Here is a 19579-nt window from a genome sequence, read left to right on the forward strand (position 1 = left end):
GTGGTGTGGTGTGGTGTAGGTGTGGTGTGGTGTAGGTTAGTGTAGTGTAGTGTACTGTAGTATAATGTGGTGTGGTGTTGTAGTGTAGTGTAGTGTAGTGTAGTGTGGTGTTGTAGTGTAGTGTAGTGTGGTGTGGTATAGTGTAATGTGGTGTAGTGTCGTGTGGTGTGGTGTAGTGTAGTGTGGTGTAGTGTGGTATAGTGTGGTGTAGGTGTGGTGTAGGTGTGGTGTAGGTTAGTGTAGTGTAGTGTGGTGTAGTGTAGTGTGGTGTAGTGTGGTGTGGTGTAGGTTAGTGTAGTGTGGTGTGGTGTGGTGTAGTGTAGTGTGGTGTAGTATGGTATGGTGTAGTGTGGTGTAGGTTAGTGTGGTATGGTGTGGTGTGGTATGGTGTAGTGTAGTATAGCGTGGTGTAGTGTAGTGTGGTGTGGAATAGTGTAGTGTGGTATGTTGTGGTGTGGTGTAGTGTGGTGTGGTGTAGTGTGGTGTAGTGTAGTGTAGTGTGGTGTGGTGTAGTGTGGTGTGGTATGGTGTAATGTAGTGTAGCGTGGTGTAGTGTAGCGTGGTGTAGTGTAGTATGGTGTGGTGTAGTGTGGTGTGGTGTAGGTTAGTGTGGTGTAGTGTAGTGTGGTGTAGTGTAGTGTGGTGTGGTATAATGTAGTGTAGCGTGGTGTAGTGTGGTGTGGTGTAGTGTAGTGTAGTGTGGTGTGGTGTAGTGTAGTGTGGTGTGGTGTAGTGTGGTGTGGTGTAATGTAGTGTAGCCTGGTGTAGTGTAGCGTGGTGTAGTGTGGTATGGTGTAGGTTAGTGTAGTGTGGTATGGTGTAGTGTAGTGTGGTGTGGTATGGTGTAGTGTAGTGTGGTGTGGTGTAGTGTAGTGTGGTGTGGTGTAGTGTGGTGTGGTATAGTGTGGTGTGGTGTGGTGTAGTGTGGTGTGGTGTCGTGTGGTGTGGGTGTAGTGTGGTGTGGTGTGGTGTCGGTGTAGTGTGGTACAGTGTGGTGCGGTGTAGTGTGGTGTGGTGTAGTGTAGGTGTGGTGTGGTGTGGTGTGGTGTAGGTTAGTGTAGTGTAGTGTACTGTAATGTGGTGTGGTGTAGTGTAGTGTGGTATTGTAGTGTAGTGTAGTGTGGTGTGGTATAGTGTAATGTGGTGTAGTGTCGTGTGGTGTGGTGTAGTGTAGTGTGGTGTAGTGTACTGTAGTGTAATGTGGTGTGGTGTAGTGTGTTGTAGTGTAGTGTGGTGTGGTGTAGTGTGCTGTGGTGTAGTGTGGTGTGGTATAGTGTGGTGTGGTGTAGTGTGGTGTGGTATAGTGTGGTGTGGTGTAGGTGTGGTGTAGGTGTGGTGTAGGTTAGTGTAGTGTGGTGTGGTGTAGTGTAGTGTGGTGTAGTGTACTGTAGTGTGGTGTGTTGTAGTGAAGTACGGTGTAGTATGGTGTAGCATAGTGTGGTGTAGTGTAGTGTGGTGTTATAGTGTAGAGTAGTGTGGTGTGGTATAGTGTAATGTGGTGTGGTGTGGTGTGGTGTGGTGTAGTATAGTTTGGTGTAGTGTACTGTAGTGTAATGTGGTGTGGTGTAGTGTGTTGTAGTGTAGTGTGGTGTGGTGTGGTGTAGGTTAGTGTGGTGTAGTGTGGTGTGGTGTGGTGTAGTGTGATGTGGTGTGGTGTAGTGTGGTGTGGTGTGGTGTAGTGTAGTGTAGTGTAGTGTGTTGTGGTGTGGTGTAGTGTGGTGTAGTGTGGTGTAGGTTAGTGTAGTGTGGTATGGTGTAGTGTGGTGTGGTATGGTGTAGTGTAGTGTAGTGTAGCGTGGTGTAGTGTAGTGTGGTGTGGTATAGTGTTGTGTGGTATGGTGTAGTGTAGTGTGGTGTGGTGTAGTGTGGTGTAGTCTGGTGTAGTGTAGTGTGGTGTAGTGTGGTGTGGTGTTGTGTGGTGTAGTGTGGTGTGGTGTCCGTGTAGTGTGGTGCAGTGTGGCGCGGTGTAGTGTAGTGTAGTGTGGTGCGGTGTAGTGTGCTGCAGTGTGGTGTGGTGTAGTGTGGTGTGGTGTAGTGTGGTGTAGTGTGGTGTAGTGTAGTGTAGTGTAGTGTAGTGTGGTGTAGTGTAGCGTGGTGTAGTGTAGTGGGGTGTAGTGTGGTGTGGTGTAGTGTGGTGTGGGGTAATGTGGTGTGGTATGGTGTAATGTAGTGTAGCGTGGTTTAGTGTAGTGTGGTGTGGTGTAGTGTGGTCTGGTGTAGGTTAGTGTAGTGTGGTATGGTGTAGTGTAGTGTGGTGTGGTATGGTGTAGTGTAGCGTGGTGTAGTGTGGTGTAGTGTGGTGTGGTATGGTGTAATGTAGTGTAGCCTTGTGTAGTGTAGCGTGGTGTAGTGTAGTGTGGTGTGGTGTAGTGTGGTCTGGTGTAGGTTAGTGTAGTGTGGTATGGTGTAGTGTAGTGTGGTGTGGTATGGTGTAATGTAGTGTAGTGTGGTATGGTGTAGTGTGGTGTGGTGTGGTGTAGTGTGGTGTAGTGTAGTGTAGTGTGGTGTGGTGTAGTGTGGGTGTGGTGTAGGTGTAGATGTGGTGTAGGTTAGTGTAGTATAGTGTGGTGTGGTGTAGTGTAGTGTAGTGTGGTGTGGTGTAGTGTGGTGTGGTGTAGTGTGGTGTAGGTTAGTGTAGTGTGGTGTGGTATAGTGTAGTGTGGTATGGTGTAGTGTGGTGTGGTGTAGTGTGGTGTAGTGTGGTTTAGTGTAGTGTGGTGTGGTGTCGTGTGGTGTAGTGTAGCGTGGTGTAGTGTAGTGTGGTGTGGTGTGGTGTAGGTTAGTGTAGTGTGGTGTAGTGTGGTATAGTTTAGTGTGGTGTAGTGTAGTGTGGTGGGGTGTAGTGTGGTGTGGTGTAGTGTCGTGTGGTGTGGGTGTAGTGTAGTGTGGTGTGGTGTGGTGTGGGTGTAGTGTGGTGCAGTGTGGTGTGGTGTAGTGTGGTGTGGTGTAGTGTGGTGTAGGTTAGTGTAGTGTGGTGTGGTATAGTGTAGTGTAGTGTGGTATGGTGTAGTGTGGTGTGGTGTAGTGTGGTGTAGAGTGGTTTAGTGTAGTGTGGTGTGGTGTCGTGTGGTGTAGTGTAGCGTGGTGTAGTGTAGTGTGGTGTGGTGTGGTGTGGTGTAGGTTAGTGTGGTGTAGTGTAGTGTGTTGTAGTGTAGTGTGGTGTGGTGTGGTGTAGGTTAGTGTGGTGTAGTGTGGTGTGGTGTGGTGTAGTGTGATGTGGTGTGGTGTAGTGTGGTGTGGTGTGGTGTAGTGTAGTGTAGTGTAGTGTGTTGTGGTGTGGTGTAGTGTGGTGTAGTGTGGTGTAGGTTAGTGTAGTGTGGTATGGTGTAGTGTGGTGTGGTATGGTGTAGTGTAGTGTAGTGTAGCGTGGTGTAGTGTAGTGTGGTGTGGTATAGTGTTGTGTGGTATGGTGTAGTGTAGTGTGGTGTGGTGTAGTGTGGTGTAGTCTGGTGTAGTGTAGTGTGGTGTAGTGTGGTGTGGTGTTGTGTGGTGTAGTGTGGTGTGGTGTCCGTGTAGTGTGGTGCAGTGTGGCGCGGTGTAGTGTAGTGTAGTGTGGTGCGGTGTAGTGTGCTGCAGTGTGGTGTGGTGTAGTGTGGTGTGGTGTAGTGTGGTGTAGTGTGGTGTAGTGTAGTGTAGTGTAGTGTAGTGTGGTGTAGTGTAGCGTGGTGTAGTGTAGTGGGGTGTAGTGTGGTGTGGTGTAGTGTGGTGTGGGGTAATGTGGTGTGGTATGGTGTAATGTAGTGTAGCGTGGTTTAGTGTAGTGTGGTGTGGTGTAGTGTGGTCTGGTGTAGGTTAGTGTAGTGTGGTATGGTGTAGTGTAGTGTGGTGTGGTATGGTGTAGTGTAGCGTGGTGTAGTGTGGTGTAGTGTGGTGTGGTATGGTGTAATGTAGTGTAGCCTTGTGTAGTGTAGCGTGGTGTAGTGTAGTGTGGTGTGGTGTAGTGTGGTCTGGTGTAGGTTAGTGTAGTGTGGTATGGTGTAGTGTAGTGTGGTGTGGTATGGTGTAATGTAGTGTAGTGTGGTATGGTGTAGTGTGGTGTGGTGTGGTGTAGTGTGGTGTAGTGTAGTGTAGTGTGGTGTGGTGTAGTGTGGGTGTGGTGTAGGTGTAGATGTGGTGTAGGTTAGTGTAGTATAGTGTGGTGTGGTGTAGTGTAGTGTAGTGTGGTGTGGTGTAGTGTGGTGTGGTGTAGTGTGGTGTAGGTTAGTGTAGTGTGGTGTGGTATAGTGTAGTGTGGTATGGTGTAGTGTGGTGTGGTGTAGTGTGGTGTAGTGTGGTTTAGTGTAGTGTGGTGTGGTGTCGTGTGGTGTAGTGTAGCGTGGTGTAGTGTAGTGTGGTGTGGTGTGGTGTAGGTTAGTGTAGTGTGGTGTAGTGTGGTATAGTTTAGTGTGGTGTAGTGTAGTGTGGTGGGGTGTAGTGTGGTGTGGTGTAGTGTCGTGTGGTGTGGGTGTAGTGTAGTGTGGTGTGGTGTGGTGTGGGTGTAGTGTGGTGCAGTGTGGTGTGGTGTAGTGTGGTGTGGTGTAGTGTGGTGTAGGTTAGTGTAGTGTGGTGTGGTATAGTGTAGTGTAGTGTGGTATGGTGTAGTGTGGTGTGGTGTAGTGTGGTGTAGAGTGGTTTAGTGTAGTGTGGTGTGGTGTCGTGTGGTGTAGTGTAGCGTGGTGTAGTGTAGTGTGGTGTGGTGTGGTGTGGTGTAGGTTAGTGTAGTGTAGTGTAGTGTGGTATAGTGTGGTGTAGTGTAGTGTCATGTTGTGTAGTATGGTTTAGTGTGGTGTAGTGTAGTGTGGTGTAGTGTAGTGTGGTGTTGTAGTGTGGTATAGTGTAGTGTGGTACAGTGTAGTGTAGTGTGGTATAGTGTGGTGTAGTATAGTGTCATGTTGTGTAGTATGGTTTAGTGTGGTGTAGTGCACTGTAGTGTGGTGGGTTGTAGTGTAGTGTGGTGTAGTGTCGTGTGGTGTGGTGTAGTATAGTTTGGTGTAGTGTACTGTAGTGTAATGTGGTGTGGTGTGGTGTAGTGTGTTGTAGTGTAGTGTGGTGTAGTGTGGTGTGGTGTGGTGTAGGTGTGGTGTGGTGTAGGTTAGTGTAGTGTAGTGTACTGTAGTATAATGTGGTGTGGTGTTGTAGTGTAGTGTAGTGTAGTGTAGTGTGGTTTTGTAGTGTAGTGTAGTGTGGTGTGGTATAGTGTAATGTGGTGTAGTGTCGTGTGGTGTGGTGTAGTGTAGTGTGGTGTAGTGTGGTATAGTGTGGTGTAGGTGTGGTGTAGGTGTGGTGTAGGTTAGTGTAGTGTAGTGTGGTGTAGTGTAGTGTGGTGTAGTGTGGTGTGGTGTAGGTTAGTGTAGTGTGGTGTGGTGTGGTGTAGTGTAGTGTGGTGTAGTATGGTATGGTGTAGTGTGGTGTAGGTTAGTGTGGTATGGTGTGGTGTGGTGTGGTATGGTGTAGTGTAGTGTAGCGTGGTGTAGTGTAGTGTGGTGTGGAATAGTGTAGTGTGGTATGTTGTGGTGTGGTGTAGTGTGGTGTGGTGTAGTGTGGTGTAGTGTAGTGTAGTGTGGTGTGGTGTAGTGTGGTGTGGTATGGTGTAATGTAGTGTAGCGTGGTGTAGTGTAGCGTGGTGTGGTATAGTGTGGTGTGGTGTGGTGTAGTGTAGTGTAGTGCAGTGTAGTATAGTGTAGTGTAGTGTGGTATAGTGTGGTGTAGTGTAGTGTGGTGTAGTGCGGTATGGTGTGGTGTAGTGTAGTGCTGTGTAGTGTGGTGTGGTATAGTGTGGTGTGGTGTGGTGTCGTGTACTGTGGTGTGTTGTGGTGTGGTGTAGTGCAGTGCAGTATAGTGTAGTGTAGTGTGGTGTTGTGTAGTGTGGTGTGGTGTAGTGTAGCGTGGTGTAGTGTACTGTAGTGTGGTGTGTTGTAGTGTAGTGTGGTATAGTGTAGTGTGGTATAGTGTGGTGTAGTGTAGTGTAGTGTAGTGTAGTGTAGTGTAGTGTGTTGTAGTGTAGTGTGGTGTGGTGTGGTGTGTTGTAGTGTAGTGTGGTGTGGTATAGTGTAGTGATGTGTGTTGTAGTGTAGTACGGTGTAGTATGGTGTAGTGTAGTGTGGTGTAGTGTGGGTGTGGTGTAGGTGTAGATGTGGTGTAGGTTAGTGTAGTATAGTGTGGTGTGGTGTAGTGTAGTGTAGTGTGGTGTGGTGTAGTGTGGTGTGGTGTAGTGTGGTGTAGGTTAGTGTAGTGTGGTGTGGTATAGTGTAGTGTGGTATGGTGTAGTGTGGTGTGGTGTAGTGTGGTGTAGTGTGGTTTAGTGTAGTGTGGTGTGGTGTCGTGTGGTGTAGTGTAGCGTGGTGTAGTGTAGTGTGGTGTGGTGTGGTGTAGGTTAGTGTAGTGTGGTGTAGTGTGGTATAGTTTAGTGTGGTGTAGTGTAGTGTGGTGGGGTGTAGTGTGGTGTGGTGTAGTGTCGTGTGGTGTGGGTGTAGTGTAGTGTGGTGTGGTGTGGTGTGGGTGTAGTGTGGTGCAGTGTGGTGTGGTGTAGTGTGGTGTGGTGTAGTGTGGTGTAGGTTAGTGTAGTGTGGTGTGGTATAGTGTAGTGTAGTGTGGTATGGTGTAGTGTGGTGTGGTGTAGTGTGGTGTAGAGTGGTTTAGTGTAGTGTGGTGTGGTGTCGTGTGGTGTAGTGTAGCGTGGTGTAGTGTAGTGTGGTGTGGTGTGGTGTGGTGTAGGTTAGTGTAGTGTAGTGTGGTATAGTGTGGTGTAGTGTAGTGTCATGTTGTGTAGTATGGTTTAGTGTGGTGTAGTGTAGTGTGGTGTAGTGTAGTGTGGTGTTGTAGTGTGGTATAGTGTAGTGTGGTACAGTGTAGTGTAGTGTGGTATAGTGTGGTGTAGTATAGTGTCATGTTGTGTAGTATGGTTTAGTGTGGTGTAGTGCATTGTAGTGTGGTGGGTTGTAGTGTAGTGTGGTGTAGTGTCGTGTGGTGTGGTGTAGTATAGTTTGGTGTAGTGTACTGTAGTGTAATGTGGTGTGGTGTGGTGTAGTGTGTTGTAGTGTAGTGTGGTGTAGTGTGGTGTGGTGTGGTGTAGGTGTGGTGTGGTGTAGGTTAGTGTAGTGTAGTGTACTGTAGTATAATGTGGTGTGGTGTTGTAGTGTAGTGTAGTGTAGTGTAGTGTGGTGTTGTAGTGTAGTGTAGTGTGGTGTGGTATAGTGTAATGTGGTGTAGTGTCGTGTGGTGTGGTGTAGTGTAGTGTGGTGTAGTGTGGTATAGTGTGGTGTAGGTGTGGTGTAGGTGTGGTGTAGGTTAGTGTAGTGTAGTGTGGTGTAGTGTAGTGTGGTGTAGTGTGGTGTGGTGTAGGTTAGTGTAGTGTGGTGTGGTGTGGTGTAGTGTAGTGTGGTGTAGTATGGTATGGTGTAGTGTGGTGTAGGTTAGTGTGGTATGGTGTGGTGTGGTATGGTGTAGTGTAGTATAGCGTGGTGTAGTGTAGTGTGGTGTGGAATAGTGTAGTGTGGTATGTTGTGGTGTGGTGTAGTGTGGTGTGGTGTAGTGTGGTGTAGTGTAGTGTAGTGTGGTGTGGTGTAGTGTGGTGTGGTATGGTGTAATGTAGTGTAGCGTGGTGTAGTGTAGCGTGGTGTAGTGTAGTATGGTGTGGTGTAGTGTGGTGTGGTGTAGGTTAGTGTGGTGTAGTGTAGTGTGGTGTAGTGTAGTGTGGTGTGGTATAATGTAGTGTAGCGTGGTGTAGTGTGGTGTGGTGTAGTGTAGTGTAGTGTGGTGTGGTGTAGTGTAGTGTGGTGTGGTGTAGTGTGGTGTGGTGTAATGTAGTGTAGCCTGGTGTAGTGTAGCGTGGTGTAGTGTGGTATGGTGTAGGTTAGTGTAGTGTGGTATGGTGTAGTGTAGTGTGGTGTGGTATGGTGTAGTGTAGTGTGGTGTGGTGTAGTGTAGTGTGGTGTGGTGTAGTGTGGTGTGGTATAGTGTGGTGTGGTGTGGTGTAGTGTGGTGTGGTGTCGTGTGGTGTGGGTGTAGTGTGGTGTGGTGTGGTGTCGGTGTAGTGTGGTACAGTGTGGTGCGGTGTAGTGTGGTGTGGTGTAGTGTAGGTGTGGTGTGGTGTGGTGTGGTGTAGGTTAGTGTAGTGTAGTGTACTGTAATGTGGTGTGGTGTAGTGTAGTGTGGTATTGTAGTGTAGTGTAGTGTGGTGTGGTATAGTGTAATGTGGTGTAGTGTCGTGTGGTGTGGTGTAGTGTAGTGTGGTGTAGTGTACTGTAGTGTAATGTGGTGTGGTGTAGTGTGTTGTAGTGTAGTGTGGTGTGGTGTAGTGTGCTGTGGTGTAGTGTGGTGTGGTATAGTGTGGTGTGGTGTAGTGTGGTGTGGTATAGTGTGGTGTGGTGTAGGTGTGGTGTAGGTGTGGTGTAGGTTAGTGTAGTGTGGTGTGGTGTAGTGTAGTGTGGTGTAGTGTACTGTAGTGTGGTGTGTTGTAGTGAAGTACGGTGTAGTATGGTGTAGCATAGTGTGGTGTAGTGTAGTGTGGTGTTATAGTGTAGAGTAGTGTGGTGTGGTATAGTGTAATGTGGTGTGGTGTGGTGTGGTGTGGTGTAGTATAGTTTGGTGTAGTGTACTGTAGTGTAATGTGGTGTGGTGTAGTGTGTTGTAGTGTAGTGTGGTGTGGTGTGGTGTGGTGTAGGTTAGTGTGGTGTAGTGTGGTGTGGTGTGGTGTAGTGTGATGTGGTGTGGTGTAGTGTGGTGTGGTGTGGTGTAGTGTAGTGTAGTGTAGTGTGTTGTGGTGTGGTGTAGTGTGGTGTAGTGTGGTGTAGGTTAGTGTAGTGTGGTATGGTGTAGTGTGGTGTGGTATGGTGTAGTGTAGTGTAGTGTAGCGTGGTGTAGTGTAGTGTGGTGTGGTATAGTGTTGTGTGGTATGGTGTAGTGTAGTGTGGTGTGGTGTAGTGTGGTGTAGTCTGGTGTAGTGTAGTGTGGTGTAGTGTGGTGTGGTGTTGTGTGGTGTAGTGTGGTGTGGTGTCCGTGTAGTGTGGTGCAGTGTGGCGCGGTGTAGTGTAGTGTAGTGTGGTGCGGTGTAGTGTGCTGCAGTGTGGTGTGGTGTAGTGTGGTGTGGTGTAGTGTGGTGTAGTGTGGTGTAGTGTAGTGTAGTGTAGTGTAGTGTGGTGTAGTGTAGCGTGGTGTAGTGTAGTGGGGTGTAGTGTGGTGTGGTGTAGTGTGGTGTGGGGTAATGTGGTGTGGTATGGTGTAATGTAGTGTAGCGTGGTTTAGTGTAGTGTGGTGTGGTGTAGTGTGGTCTGGTGTAGGTTAGTGTAGTGTGGTATGGTGTAGTGTAGTGTGGTGTGGTATGGTGTAGTGTAGCGTGGTGTAGTGTGGTGTAGTGTGGTGTGGTATGGTGTAATGTAGTGTAGCCTTGTGTAGTGTAGCGTGGTGTAGTGTAGTGTGGTGTGGTGTAGTGTGGTCTGGTGTAGGTTAGTGTAGTGTGGTATGGTGTAGTGTAGTGTGGTGTGGTATGGTGTAATGTAGTGTAGTGTGGTATGGTGTAGTGTGGTGTGGTGTGGTGTAGTGTGGTGTAGTGTAGTGTAGTGTGGTGTGGTGTAGTGTGGGTGTGGTGTAGGTGTAGATGTGGTGTAGGTTAGTGTAGTATAGTGTGGTGTGGTGTAGTGTAGTGTAGTGTGGTGTGGTGTAGTGTGGTGTGGTGTAGTGTGGTGTAGGTTAGTGTAGTGTGGTGTGGTATAGTGTAGTGTGGTATGGTGTAGTGTGGTGTGGTGTAGTGTGGTGTAGTGTGGTTTAGTGTAGTGTGGTGTGGTGTCGTGTGGTGTAGTGTAGCGTGGTGTAGTGTAGTGTGGTGTGGTGTGGTGTAGGTTAGTGTAGTGTGGTGTAGTGTGGTATAGTTTAGTGTGGTGTAGTGTAGTGTGGTGGGGTGTAGTGTGGTGTGGTGTAGTGTCGTGTGGTGTGGGTGTAGTGTAGTGTGGTGTGGTGTGGTGTGGGTGTAGTGTGGTGCAGTGTGGTGTGGTGTAGTGTGGTGTGGTGTAGTGTGGTGTAGGTTAGTGTAGTGTGGTGTGGTATAGTGTAGTGTAGTGTGGTATGGTGTAGTGTGGTGTGGTGTAGTGTGGTGTAGAGTGGTTTAGTGTAGTGTGGTGTGGTGTCGTGTGGTGTAGTGTAGCGTGGTGTAGTGTAGTGTGGTGTGGTGTGGTGTGGTGTAGGTTAGTGTAGTGTAGTGTAGTGTGGTATAGTGTGGTGTAGTGTAGTGTCATGTTGTGTAGTATGGTTTAGTGTGGTGTAGTGTAGTGTGGTGTAGTGTAGTGTGGTGTTGTAGTGTGGTATAGTGTAGTGTGGTACAGTGTAGTGTAGTGTGGTATAGTGTGGTGTAGTATAGTGTCATGTTGTGTAGTATGGTTTAGTGTGGTGTAGTGCACTGTAGTGTGGTGGGTTGTAGTGTAGTGTGGTGTAGTGTCGTGTGGTGTGGTGTAGTATAGTTTGGTGTAGTGTACTGTAGTGTAATGTGGTGTGGTGTGGTGTAGTGTGTTGTAGTGTAGTGTGGTGTAGTGTGGTGTGGTGTGGTGTAGGTGTGGTGTGGTGTAGGTTAGTGTAGTGTAGTGTACTGTAGTATAATGTGGTGTGGTGTTGTAGTGTAGTGTAGTGTAGTGTAGTGTGGTTTTGTAGTGTAGTGTAGTGTGGTGTGGTATAGTGTAATGTGGTGTAGTGTCGTGTGGTGTGGTGTAGTGTAGTGTGGTGTAGTGTGGTATAGTGTGGTGTAGGTGTGGTGTAGGTGTGGTGTAGGTTAGTGTAGTGTAGTGTGGTGTAGTGTAGTGTGGTGTAGTGTGGTGTGGTGTAGGTTAGTGTAGTGTGGTGTGGTGTGGTGTAGTGTAGTGTGGTGTAGTATGGTATGGTGTAGTGTGGTGTAGGTTAGTGTGGTATGGTGTGGTGTGGTGTGGTATGGTGTAGTGTAGTGTAGCGTGGTGTAGTGTAGTGTGGTGTGGAATAGTGTAGTGTGGTATGTTGTGGTGTGGTGTAGTGTGGTGTGGTGTAGTGTGGTGTAGTGTAGTGTAGTGTGGTGTGGTGTAGTGTGGTGTGGTATGGTGTAATGTAGTGTAGCGTGGTGTAGTGTAGCGTGGTGTAGTGTAGTATGGTGTGGTGTAGTGTGGTGTGGTGTAGGTTAGTGTGGTGTAGTGTAGTGTGGTGTAGTGTAGTGTGGTGTGGTATAATGTAGTGTAGCGTGGTGTAGTGTGGTGTGGTGTAGTGTAGTGTAGTGTGGTGTGGTGTAGTGTAGTGTGGTGTGGTGTAGTGTGGTGTGGTGTAATGTAGTGTAGCCTGGTGTAGTGTAGCGTGGTGTAGTGTGGTATGGTGTAGGTTAGTGTAGTGTGGTATGGTGTAGTGTAGTGTGGTGTGGTATGGTGTAGTGTAGTGTGGTGTGGTGTAGTGTAGTGTGGTGTGGTGTAGTGTGGTGTGGTATAGTGTGGTGTGGTGTGGTGTAGTGTGGTGTGGTGTCGTGTGGTGTGGGTGTAGTGTGGTGTGGTGTGGTGTCGGTGTAGTGTGGTACAGTGTGGTGCGGTGTAGTGTGGTGTGGTGTAGTGTAGGTGTGGTGTGGTGTGGTGTGGTGTAGGTTAGTGTAGTGTAGTGTACTGTAATGTGGTGTGGTGTAGTGTAGTGTGGTATTGTAGTGTAGTGTAGTGTGGTGTGGTATAGTGTAATGTGGTGTAGTGTCGTGTGGTGTGGTGTAGTGTAGTGTGGTGTAGTGTACTGTAGTGTAATGTGGTGTGGTGTAGTGTGTTGTAGTGTAGTGTGGTGTGGTGTAGTGTGCTGTGGTGTAGTGTGGTGTGGTATAGTGTGGTGTGGTGTAGTGTGGTGTGGTATAGTGTGGTGTGGTGTAGGTGTGGTGTAGGTGTGGTGTAGGTTAGTGTAGTGTGGTGTGGTGTAGTGTAGTGTGGTGTAGTGTACTGTAGTGTGGTGTGTTGTAGTGAAGTACGGTGTAGTATGGTGTAGCATAGTGTGGTGTAGTGTAGTGTGGTGTTATAGTGTAGAGTAGTGTGGTGTGGTATAGTGTAATGTGGTGTGGTGTGGTGTGGTGTGGTGTAGTATAGTTTGGTGTAGTGTACTGTAGTGTAATGTGGTGTGGTGTAGTGTGTTGTAGTGTAGTGTGGTGTGGTGTGGTGTGGTGTAGGTTAGTGTGGTGTAGTGTGGTGTGGTGTGGTGTAGTGTGATGTGGTGTGGTGTAGTGTGGTGTGGTGTGGTGTAGTGTAGTGTAGTGTAGTGTGTTGTGGTGTGGTGTAGTGTGGTGTAGTGTGGTGTAGGTTAGTGTAGTGTGGTATGGTGTAGTGTGGTGTGGTATGGTGTAGTGTAGTGTAGTGTAGCGTGGTGTAGTGTAGTGTGGTGTGGTATAGTGTTGTGTGGTATGGTGTAGTGTAGTGTGGTGTGGTGTAGTGTGGTGTAGTCTGGTGTAGTGTAGTGTGGTGTAGTGTGGTGTGGTGTTGTGTGGTGTAGTGTGGTGTGGTGTCCGTGTAGTGTGGTGCAGTGTGGCGCGGTGTAGTGTAGTGTAGTGTGGTGCGGTGTAGTGTGCTGCAGTGTGGTGTGGTGTAGTGTGGTGTGGTGTAGTGTGGTGTAGTGTGGTGTAGTGTAGTGTAGTGTGGTGTAGTGTAGCGTGGTGTAGTGTAGTGGGGTGTAGTGTGGTGTGGTGTAGTGTGGTGTGGGGTAATGTGGTGTGGTATGGTGTAATGTAGTGTAGCGTGGTTTAGTGTAGTGTGGTGTGGTGTAGTGTGGTCTGGTGTAGGTTAGTGTAGTGTGGTATGGTGTAGTGTAGTGTGGTGTGGTATGGTGTAGTGTAGCGTGGTGTAGTGTGGTGTAGTGTGGTGTGGTATGGTGTAATGTAGTGTAGCCTTGTGTAGTGTAGCGTGGTGTAGTGTAGTGTGGTGTGGTGTAGTGTGGTCTGGTGTAGGTTAGTGTAGTGTGGTATGGTGTAGTGTAGTGTGGTGTGGTATGGTGTAATGTAGTGTAGTGTGGTATGGTGTAGTGTGGTGTGGTGTGGTGTAGTGTGGTGTAGTGTAGTGTAGTGTGGTGTAGTGTGGTGTGGTGTGGTGTGGTGTAGTGTGGTGTAGTGTGGTGTAGGTTAGTGTAGTGTGGTATGGTGTAGTGTGGTGTGGTATGGTGTAGTGTAGTGTAGCGTGGTGTAGTGTAGTGTGGTGTGGTATAGTGTAGTGTGGTATGGTGTAGTGTAGTGTGGTGTGGTGTAGTGTGGTGTAGTGTGGTGTAGTGTAGTGTGGTGTAGTGTGGTGTAGTGTGGTGTTGTGTTGTGTGGTGTAGTGTGGTGTGGTGTCGGTGTAGTGTGGTGCAGTGTGGCGCGGTGTAGTGTAGTGTAGTGTGGTGTGGTGTAGTGTGCTGCAGTGTGGTGTGGTGTAGTGTGGTGTAGTGTGGTGTGGTGTAGTCCGGTGTAGTGTAGTGTGGTGTAGTGTAGTGTGGTGTGGTATAGTGTGGTGTGGTGTAGTGTAGTGTGGTGTAGTGTAGTGTGTTGTGGTGTAGTGTCATGTGGTGTGGGTGTAGTGTAGTGTGGTGTGGTGTCAGTGTAGTGTGGTGCGGTGTAGTGTAGTGTGGTGTGGTGTAGTGTGGTGTGGTTTGATGTGGTGTGGTGTGGTGTCGTGTATTGTGGTGTGGTGTGATGTAGTGTGGTGTGGTGCAGCATAGCACAGGGGTGTCGCAGAGGATGTTGGCTTGACAACACCTCACTTAACTGGAGGCCAGTTTTATCAACACCCTTAATCTGCAGACAAAACAAACTGTTCCTAACAATCTCAACACTGTTCCCAAGTAGCCCTACTCACATACAACACAACATCACCCTCCTCCTCTCAGCTTGGAATATTCCCAAGACCATGTGACTGAGTTGGTTGTTGTGAAGTGCTACAGGAACATTAAAGATGTGTTTTCAATTCTCCCTTGGGTCATATTGTTTGTGTTAAATGTGAGAGGCCTTGGCTAAAAGCATCTGCCAAATGACAGCATTATCTAGATAGATTCCAAATGAGGAGAGAAAGAGCTGACCCCCAAATAGTCAGATTGATGTACCTTTACACGTTCTCAACTTCAATTACAGAAACAGTTGGTCTCTTTACAGTGAGTTGGACAGCATACACTTTAAATGCCCATACTTGTCATAGATGTGCATGCTTGGGATGATGTGTTTCAATGTTGAGCCCATGGCATGTCACTGATATGTACCAGCCTTGATACTGATTGACCACATCAATACACTCATTTCCATAGTTCCATAGTTCTTGCCTTGGCTTCTCTTCCCAGCAGTGCCAGATGTTTGGGAGGGAGATGGTTTGCCTAAGTCAAGACCCAGAGGTTTTTTAGACTTAGAGCACTTATTCCACACCTGTAGTAGTAGGCCTGCATGGCAAACTGTTTATTTGTTCTGTGGGTGGCTCCGCTGGCTCCCGCTGAACTACGGCTACCGCCAAATCTTAGAAACAAACAAGCTAGAGAGAGGCCTGGTTTGGCAGCTCCTCTCAGCAAGCTGAAGCCAAAACAATTAGGGAGGAGTAAGACGACTTATTATTATCACGACAATGATATTACCTTCCCATTCACCTCAGTAACAGGGTGAATAAACAACCTGCCTAACTCATAACCACCTAAATCTATGTCATTAGGTGAAGGGCACACAGAACAGGCGGTAGCCGATGATTGGTTGGGGGGGTGGGTTCCTACCTTGGCAAGTCCTCTCATTGGTCAGCAGCTTGTAGCCCTTCTTGCAGCTGCACTCGAAGCTGCCCACTGTGTTCCGACACACGTGGTCACATCCCCCGTTGTTCAGGCGGCACTCGTCAATGTCTGAGGACAGAAAACACATACAGCAGAGAACTCACTCCAAAGCACAGACAAGGAAGAGAGAGAAAGAACAAGAGAAGGTGCAGTAGAGAGGGTGAGGGCAAGAGAGAGAGAGCGAGAGAGAGAGAGAGAGAGAGAGAGAGAGCAAGAGAGAGAGAGAAAGAGAGAGAGAAAGAAAGAGAGATAGAAAGACAGAAAGAAAGACAGAAAGAAAGAAAGAAAGAAAGAAAGAAAGAAAAAGAAAGAAAGAAAGAAAGAAAGAAAGAAAAAAAAGAAAGAGAGAGGAAGAGAGAGATAGAGGGCAAGGATGTGGTGTGCGTTTGAGGGCTGAAATATGTATGTGTGATGGATGACTCTGGGGCCTAGCAGTCGGGGTGTTAAGTAGAGTACGATGATCCACACGGCTGACTGGAGACTCATCCCAGAGAGAGAAGAGAGAGATGCACAGGGAAAGTGCATCAGGGATTTCTCCTTAGATCTGGGACGGGTATGATCTGGGTCTGTATGTGTTTAGAATAGATCACAGCTCTTACAGAGACAGCAAGGGGAGAACTATGTCTCAGCAGCACAGCCCCACCACAGCTCGACCATTCTTTTCATCGTCAATAACAAATCAATACATTATATGGCTCACCCGGGCTTTGATCGGGACTTGGACTGGCAGGTTCGATCAGACTAACTCTGAATCATCATTGTAAATGAAGCATCCGTCTCTTGAGGGACAGTTTAGTACATCATCTGGTTAAAATAAATGCATCAGAAATTGAATAAAATAATAATTCTCTCCTGTCTCTCTCTTCATCTCTCCCCCCTGAGAGGTCCCTTGCCCGCAGCGGGCCCCTGTTTTCTCTTGCCAGTGCTGTCTGAGGTTGTTTTCCTTTTCTTTCCTCTCAAACCAAACTAATAAACCCAATGTACTTTTATCAGAGTTGATAGCGTAACGTTATGAGTACTGAAGGGGAAGCAGACTCCTATTCTAGGCTTTTTGGCAGCATCAACAGTCTTGAGTTTCTCCACAGAGCTCTTCTCTCTCTCTCTCTCTCTGTTATTATCTCCTTGAAATGTACTCCTAATCTAAACCGTTCTTACTCCCATGCTCTTGTTTGTATAAATTAAGAACAGCTTTTGATAAGTTGTGAGGATATCAAGCTATTTGTATTTGACAGCAACAACATATGGGTAGCTTGACAAATGGATTTGCTGCCAAAGCAGTACCCAGAACAGCAGGGTCATTCGAATATATACAGTATTGAAGTGTTGGCATCATTAGACCTCAACTCTCCACTCCATCCCAATGTAAGAGCTGTGACAGAGGCAGAGGCTTTCGATGAGACAGAGGGGATGAGGCAGAGCAGGGTGGCAAAGGCGCCACTGGGGAACCAGACAGCAGCAGTCCTACACGCCTCAACGAGCCTACAATGCATCTCTGATTAGAGTGTCAGGTCCCTGCTCTCCATGGCCACTGTGCGTGTGTGTGTGTGTGTGTGTGTGTGTGTGTGTGTGTGTGTGTGTGTGTGTGTGTGTGTGTGTGTGTGTGTGTGTGTGTGTGTGTGTGTGTGTGTGTGTGTGTGCGTGCGTGCGTGTGTGCGTGCGTGCGTGCGTGCGTGAGTGAGTGAGTGCGTGCGTGTGTGTGTGGGGTGGGTGGGGCAGTAAAAACTTAGGAACCAGACAGATAGACCAAAAGGAAACACTACAAAGGATGAGTGGATAGTTTAGGAAGGAAAATAATGATTGACAGGATTAACTGGTACTGTAACAGGGTGGAGCTTGGGTGACTGACAGAATGCTATGCTTTAGAACATGAAGGACAACGTGTGGGTTAAGTCTAGTGATAACACATTGTATGTGTGAGAGGTTGGGAGACTGTATGATTGACAATGTGAAAGGGGTGGAGATAATGTAATTGACGGGTGGATAGTTGCTGTTTGAGAGGATGAGAGGTGAGAGTGGGAGACTGGCTTTATGTATGTGTGTTAGGTTACCTTTGCAGGTCTTGCGGTCTGGCTGGAGAGTAAAGCCAACAGGACAGCTGCAGCGCACTCCGGTCACCGCGTCATGACACGTGCTGTCACAGCCACCGTTGTTCACTGCACACGTCTCTGCAGAGAGAAACACACATGCAGTACATCACAGTTAGACACACACACCGGGATCTATAGGTGGTGGAACTGGTCCCAAAACCGGATGTTTTTCATTATCCTTTCAAAAATATGTCTATTATAGAATGCAGTTCCAAAGAGGATAATACAAAGACAGAGAAGAGACAGGAAAGTGCTTCAGTAGTTTGCTCCTGTGTGGAACAAGGGAAGTGAACAAGAGAGCACAGTTAGATAATGCAACACATGATACTATGAATGATAGAGGATCAGAGTACTAAGAGCATAGTGTCAAGACATAAACAAATGAGTGTGTGCACACGTGGATGTTTGGCTGCTTTTGGGACAAGGTGAGTTAAACTCCCCCCACCCCCATTCCTCCCCCAACTTCCTCACATGACATCAACCAACTCCTCTCATGAGGCCGGCAGCTCTTCCTCCAGACAGTTGAGGTCAAAATCATTTTTTTTTACCCTGGCTTTGACAAGAGCTTCCAGGCATTTTGGGGATAAAAAAGCAATTTCACCGGGCCAGTCCGTGAGTTAGCCTGATTGATTTGAAGAATGGAGGTCATTTAGTCAGGGAAGGGAGGGTAGTCCAGCTCCTCTCTAGACACTGACACATTTCACAGAAAAGACTGACTTTTAACAAAAAGCAGAAGAGAAGAAATTTGTTAGCACTTTAAAGAGCTTGGTGTCCGTCTGCGAGCAGTAACAGGCTTTTGGCAGCCATCGCCAAAAGCTTCAAACACTCTGGAGAAATAACACCATTAAAAAACAAAACCTGATCTACTCGGGGAAATCACGATACCTTGCTACAAGGGCATCTGGTCACTCTTAGAGAAGCACATAGCATCACTTTTCCTCTAATAAGCTGAGGGATACCAGTCGGCAGTTATTTCACAAACTAGGTCTATTAAATACCCAAGAGCCTATCTCATAAAGTGCACCAGAACAGCTGGCCTGGCCGTGGGCTTCACCGCAGACTGCTGAGAGGGTTGAAACTGGTATGGAGAGGGCTTCTCACACGTGGCACCACAGAGGAAGTACAGCTGCCCCAGTCTCCACAGAGAATAACTGAATCTCTGTGGGGAATACCTAAGCTAACATAAAACTGTGCTGCAGGGAGCAGCCATGATGGGGCAGACCAAACCCTTTTGATACACATCAACTCTACTGCAAGTCATAGATCAAGGAATGCTATTTAGGTGGGAGAAAGTGTTTAAGTGTTTATTGCTTGTTTCACATCTGGAAGACAGTGTCATCACGGCGACACTGTGACAGAGATCCCAAGCAGTTTGGTGCTGATATGGGCCTGGGGCTGGCTCTGGCTGTAACTTAAAGACCATGACTCAGCCATCCTGTGGAAGTCCATGGGTGCTGCGCTGGGGTAGAGAGAGAGAGCATTCCTAGCGAACCACGGTGGTGCTGTGCGGGGGAGAGTGGCACAGCCAGTGTGTTTGTCCAAGTCACACACTGTCTGTGAGGCACTGAGAGTTGGCAGACAGGGTGATGCAGCACTGTCACGACATGCCTCCAAAACGCTAAGAGAGGCAGTATCACACCAAACACTAATGATCATGAGGGTAGAGAAATATTTATGATGATTATGGCTTGCCAAAAAGGAAGAGGGAGACACGCTCTGGTATGTGTGTGGGTTGTGTTTTCTGGATGCAGGATGCAGACCAGCCACGTCCACACTCAGTGTATTGGGTTATATGGGCAGACTTTTGTAAATATTCACAATATGAAGGCTCTGATATGTACGGTGTTGATTTGTATCAGTTCCATATGTTGATGTAATGTACAGTTTACCTATCTCCCAGAAGCAATAACAAAGCTTTGTCATTTGACTGCCAAATTACACCTACGTGGTGATAAGCTTTGGTTGTTTGCCAAGGGGCGACATACCTCTTGCTGGTTGCCAATAAAATACATTTGATTTTGGGAGGAAATTGTCTGTTACCACCAATTGGATAGTTGAACCAAAGATTTTATAAGCATTCAAAATGAGAAATCAGCATTGAGTTATATATGGTTTATTTGAACAACGACAAAGAAACACAGACACACACACACACACACACACACACACACACACACACACACACACACACACACACACACACACACACACACACACACACACACACACACACACACACACACACACACACACACACACACACACACACACACCTCCAAATCCAAGCCTCTGAGTTCACCTAGCAGCAGACATGCAGTTAGAATTGGGTTATTCTGAAAATAGTGCACAAAAAGGTTATTTCAGACGTAAGAAAAATGATGTAGGGAATGCTTTTTCAATAATAAAAAAAACAATAGGACGATAACAACCCCTGAAAATGGTTTGCAAATTTCCTTTACTGCTTTAGCTTTGAAAGCAACCCCAAGAGCGAGCTTTTGTCAGACTTGGCTGTATGGATTTCTGGGCTCATTAAGCAATGCTCTTTGAGCTCGGTTTGAGCTGACTGAAACCTCAGCAGAAAGCATGAGCCACCATGGTAACTCACTCACAATGATCTACCCCCCCCCCCTCTCTCTCTCTCTCCCCCTCTCTCTCTCTCCCTCTCTCCCTCTCTCTCCCTGTCTCTCTCTCTCCCTCTCACTCTCTCCCTCCTCCTCTCCCTCTCTCTTCCTCTCTCTGCTTATTTTTCTTGTCACTTCTGTCAGATCATAACAGCATAA

At 47.6% G+C, this 19579-nt stretch overlaps 1 protein-coding gene across 4 annotated transcripts in view; it reads right to left on the reverse strand.

The window, feature by feature from the left end:
• The window catches only part of LOC129860840 (signal peptide, CUB and EGF-like domain-containing protein 3), a 135376-nt gene that overhangs the window by 40631 nt on the left and 75166 nt on the right, over positions 1-19579 (reverse strand). For all 4 annotated transcript variants that reach the window (XM_055931669.1, XM_055931672.1, XM_055931671.1 and 1 more), the window contains 2 exons: positions 16761-16877; positions 14659-14781 (listed from right to left, as the gene is read on the reverse strand). In XM_055931669.1, coding sequence (XP_055787644.1) covers positions 14659-14781; positions 16761-16877 — 240 coding nt within the window. The remainder of the gene's footprint in view (positions 1-14658; positions 14782-16760; positions 16878-19579) is intronic.

Source organism: Salvelinus fontinalis, chromosome 8 (assembly GCF_029448725.1).
Source record: "Salvelinus fontinalis isolate EN_2023a chromosome 8, ASM2944872v1, whole genome shotgun sequence".
Classification (NCBI taxonomy): domain Eukaryota; kingdom Metazoa; phylum Chordata; class Actinopteri; order Salmoniformes; family Salmonidae; genus Salvelinus; species Salvelinus fontinalis.